General features: G+C 33.8%; 1 protein-coding gene across 1 annotated transcript; it reads left to right on the forward strand.

Moving 5' to 3' along the window:
* Positions 1 to 2,263: 2,263 nt before the first annotated feature.
* LOC124432229 lies at positions 2,264 to 5,098 on the forward strand. The gene is made up of 2 exons (XM_046980954.1): positions 2,264 to 2,656; positions 4,592 to 5,098. Exons 1-2 carry the CDS (start codon positions 2,642 to 2,644, stop codon positions 4,877 to 4,879), a joined length of 303 nt encoding a protein of 100 aa, XP_046836910.1. The 5' UTR covers positions 2,264 to 2,641; the 3' UTR covers positions 4,880 to 5,098.
* Positions 5,099 to 5,359: the final 261 nt, after the last annotated feature.

Consider the following 5,359-nt stretch of genomic DNA (forward strand, 5'->3'; position numbering starts at 1 on the left):
AAATAGGTTGTTAAATTTGTCACTGAATAACTTATTCACACCAATATATGATCACTGTACATGACAGATATTAATTATCTACAAATATGTGGATAATTCATTGTTAATCGAAAATAAGTCGATTTTCGTAAAATTGCGATCCAATTTTTTGTTCTTCTTCCTGACAATCCAAATCTTTCATTATATATTTAAACATTATTATAACATGATAATTGTTTTACTTAATTATATATGTAAGTAATTACATAGTTTATGGAAAATAGAGGAAAAGTTTGGCCTTGCCGAAGGAGAGGAGAAAAGAAAAAATAAAAAACGATATTTCGTAAGAAAAAATAGTAAAAAAAGAAATAAAAAAAAAAAGGAAAAAAGAAAAAAGAAAAAAGGGAAAGACAAAGGAAGGAGCGTGGAGCGAGTATCGTCCATACTCGATGGGTTTCTTTGTTTTGTATGAAAACAAAGGCCTGGGGTGACGGAGCGTGGCATCGTGGTATAGAGAATATTGGCGACCGGGTCAAGTTAGTTCTCGTGTCTTTTTCCGTCTAGCACGTTCGATATGGTTGACAACTTAAGATTATACACATTATACTTTATAGGTTTTCCAGGACGTAACCTTTTTTCTCTTTTCAAGTTTCTTCAATAAGAAAGAAAACCGTCGACAGTTTGAAAAATTTTATCCTGCAATGAAAGAAGAGAAAAAAAAAGAAAATATAAGAATCGATAGCAATTCTAAAAAAACGATTATTAATTGTTCTAAACGTCAGATGTCTTTGAAAACGTTTTGTTAAAAAAAAAAAAAAAAAAAATACGATGAAATCTGAACGATTAATTTATCGTGAACTAATGAAAATAATTAAATGTAGACATTTGTAGACAAGTAAACAAATCCAAAATTACAATTGCAAATATTTCTCTAAATTATCTCTGCTACAATGAAGTAGCAACATTTTTTAGAAACACAACGAAATCGAAAATATCGTCAAAACGTAGTTTCTGCGAAATCGACAGTTACTTTTACAACGTCTAACTTTAAAATTCGTTTCGATATACAATATACAAATACAAATGTACTAATATACGTAAACGTTCAATTAACTCAAACGCACGAGTTTTACCTCCTTTCGTTTATATTTAGCCTATAGTTACTATATTTCTTAAAAACGTCGACAATATATTTTTTTTATTCTTCGTCCTCTTTTTCGTCTTAAACCAATCGTAAATTCGTACAATTTATCTAATTCCTTGATTCTGAAAAAGAAAAAAAACATAACGCATCCAAAGTAAGTACCCAAAACATATAGTAAAGAGCGACGAAAGGATGATAGCTCCTCGCGAGAAAAAAGAAAAAAAGGATGGAAAAAAAAGGAAAAGGAAAAAAAGAAATACGAACACGGACAAGGATTTCTTTTCTCGGATGGATATTGAGACGTAAATCAAGGGGCAATTAAAATTAGCGAATGCTTCGCGCTAAACGCTCGCTTACATTTATCTGTCCACGGTTCTTTGATGAGTTTTCTCGAGAAGGCCGAGGTTAACCATAGACGACCCCTCCCTTTTTCACCATCTCTCTCTCTCTCTCTTTCTCTCTCTCTCTCTCTCTCTCTCTCTCTCTCTTTCACGCTCCTTCTTTTTTTCTTACGTACGGATGATTTTCGGCATTCGCGGTCTAGAGGTTTACGCATATCCGTTGTCGCTTCCCTTTGATGTGTGTTCACCGGTTTCTTTGCCGCCTTTCTGCTTTCTTGCCTTCCTGCCTCTATTCCTTTCGTTTCCTCGCTATACGTTCGACGATCGTTCGAGTTCGCGCCTGCACGTGGCTGCTACTTCCTCGAACACATTTTAAAAGACTCAATCTCCCTGATTTCCTTAAGTACCGATCAATTTAAACCATTAATTTGATTAATCGATTTGAACATTGCGAATAGATCGATTGAATCGATTAAATTAAGTCCGAGTTAAGAGAATAATGAAATTATTTACTAATATAATATATCTAATCTATCTAAATTAATATACTTATGTTATATACGTACAAATACGGTTAACGATAAAATAATTTATTACAAAGTATTTTTAATATATTCGAATATTTTTAATAGATACAAATTTATATTTAAATGAATAACTCAAGTATTATACTTACTAATATTCATGATATATTTATTTTTAATATCATATATTTCCATTGAAATTTCGTTGAACTTTATTGAATATTTATAAACGATATGTTCAAAGAGAGAAAGTCGAGATATATAATGGTGTTTAAACGCAGTAAGTTCTCGAACCTTTGAAATTTCTTTTAACGTGCTATACAATCATACACGTTGATACGTGCACGACAATAAACTCTTCATCTTCAAACGGCCACTATTTCGCGAATTAAAATGAAATTAGGTCAAAGAGTTACGGGTGATTCCGTCTGTTAAAAAATTCATCCTTTAAGTAAACCCGAAAGGTCGATCTTAAAGTCGCACATTTGGCCTTCTGCAAAATTGTTTCTGTCTGTCCCTGTAGGTCTTGAAAGGGGATCGATGTTTTGACACGACGCCACAGTCCAAGGATAATCCTTTAAACGAGCACAACGGGTGGTCGTCGCGAGTCACCTTGCTTGCAGGACCTGCTCGAGCCATCTTCTCCGAGGACTATGTTAATCCTAAAGGTCAGAACGGATTTTGCTTCTGAAAGTCCTTCCTTTTCTCGTATATGAATTTTCTTGAATATTATTAAGTGAAAATCCATTCTAAGGGGTCTTTGGCGAGGTTAGTTTTGCTTGCCCTTTAGCTTTTCTATCCATTCCTACGGATTTACCTTTGAAAAGAAGGAAAAAAAAAAGAAAAAAAAGAAGATAGAAGTTCTTTTTTGCATTTGACATTTTGTTGCAATTAATAAGCACGCGTACGAAAAAAAAAAGATTCTTTGAGTTGCCAAACGATTAATTGATATTGGTATGTAATTGACTATAATATAATGATCGAGGTTAATTATATCTAAGAAGGAAAATAATAGATACTTTTCTATTCTAATAATTAGTATGATTGTTATTGATACAATGAATATAATGAAATTAATGAGAACGATATCTCTTCAAGAAATATAAACCAAAATCACTACTAAGAAATTAATTCTATTAACATAAACTAGATTTTCATATGATACACGATAATTCCTGATTACTTTAAAATTAATTCGGACGATATCTTATTAAGAAGAAAACAAAATCTTGATTATGCATAATAATTTCAACGAATGCATCACGTAAAATCGAAGTATAAACGTTTCCAAGTTTTTCTTCTATTTACGAACAACGGTTTCATTGTTTCGAATTGACACAAGGTACTAAAGTTCGTAAGACGATTCCCTTGTGTGACTTCTTACCATATACCAATTTTTTGAATAGAGATTCGACTGTCAGAAAAATAAGAGATAGATAGATAGATAGAGAAAAAAGTGATGAAAAACTAGCATATGAATCGATTTGATCGAAAGTAGTCAAGCTCGGGGATATTTTAAAGTCATAAGTTCGCTTCGTGCGGTGTCATAACCCTTGTCAATTTGTTGAAGGTCGAGGTAAAAGAAAAAAAGGGGAAAAAAGAAAAAGAAAAAGAGGAAGAAAAAAGGAAAAAGAAAGAAAAGGAAGAAAAGGAACGATGTGGGTCGTCCTCGTTCCTTGGTTCCTTCGAAAGTTCGAATCATCTGTAGTAAAGCTTTGTCTTAAGCCGTTGGCATCCGGTTCCGGCCCTTATCTTACGTTACACATGTAACCTTCCGTACTATTTGGCCCATTGTTGGCCACATGTGCCTCGTCTCGAGAGGTTTGCTTATGTTGGCCCCATCTAACATAGCAAAGCCATGCTCGGATTTAAGTGTAAACTTTAAGCCGTGCATACGCGATAGTGAAATCTCCGAAGACGTTTCTATCTAATCGGTTGTCTCTATATCACGAAACGATTTGCTTTATGCTTAACCGTTACAAATATATTTTCTATTTAATGAAAATGACAGAAAAGAGATTTTTTTTCTTTTTTCCTTTTATAAAATTAATAATCGTCATAGATAAATAAATAAATATCAATGAAACGATCGAAATTACGTTGTAATGTAATTACATACATATATTGAAACAATATAGGAATATAAGTATGTCAAACTTATTTTACTTTATATTATTTTACTTTATATTATTATCAAAGTTAATTTTAATTTCAATTTTAAATCTTCATTCTTAAGTCTATATAAATCTATGATTAAATCCGTAATTCTCGTAATCGTATTTATATCTATACTCGACTATTCAAATAACATCGACACCTAAGATTTTCTTTTCCCGTGGCTCATGATCAACGTGAATCAAAATCTCCAAATGGAATAAAGGGAAAAAGAAATAAAAAAAAAAAAGGAAAAAAAAGAAAAAGAGAAGGAGACAATCTGAATAGAGATAGCGATTGAAAAGAGAGAGAGAGAGAGAGAGAGAGAGAGAGAAAGAGAGGGAAAGAAAAAAAAAGTGAAAGAAAGTGTCTTTTTGTGAACGGTGCAAGGTTGGCAGCCAGTGCATCACCTTCTAATAAACGAGTAAATAATTTCGGTCACGTTCCAGCGATGGAGCAACGCACAATGGCACCTCTCCTTAAATAGGATTATATTAAGCTGTTTCACTGGCGATGAATGGCGAGTCAAATGGAGGATCGTCGAGGATGTTTTGGTAGGCGCGACTACGTGGGCCTACGGCCGATGTTACGGCCGATGGCACGGACTATGTGCTGTTGCTGTTGCTGTTGCCGTTGCTGCCGTTGCTGCCGTTGCTGCTGCTGTTGCTGCTTGCTACTTCTGCTGTTGGCTGTACGTTTACGTTGCTAAGGTGCCATCGTTGAAGAGGAGGAAGTAGACGGTTGACAGGTGAATGGTCCTGCCATATCTCGATGCTCACCCGTCCGACCACCTTCGAGCGGTTTTCCCACATTCCGCGATATTCCTTTCTCTCCTTTTTACTCACTTCTATCCGTTCTCATAGCTGCTTCTCGTTTTCTTCTTCTTTTTTTCTTTTTTCTTTTTTATCTTTTTTTTTCCTTCTTTTCTACAACGGAAGGATGACCGTGACGACTGGATCCCCTGTAAGAGAGATTGTTTATTGTTAAGAAAACGTGAAACAATATTTTTCTTATCTCTTTCCCCTGTCCCTCCACTCGCTCCCATTTTTGACAAAATTTTCTTTTAAATATATGTTCGGTTGATTCAAGTTTCTTTTTTTTTCTTTTTTTGCTCTTTTTTTTCTTTACCGAAAAATTTTTGTTTGTTAGTATTTGATGTGAAATAATAAATAGCTTTTATCGTTACGAGCATAATTTAATCTCCATTCCCAAAATGT

This window comes from Vespa crabro, chromosome 24 (assembly GCF_910589235.1).
Source record: "Vespa crabro chromosome 24, iyVesCrab1.2, whole genome shotgun sequence".
Lineage (NCBI taxonomy): Eukaryota > Metazoa > Arthropoda > Insecta > Hymenoptera > Vespidae > Vespa > Vespa crabro.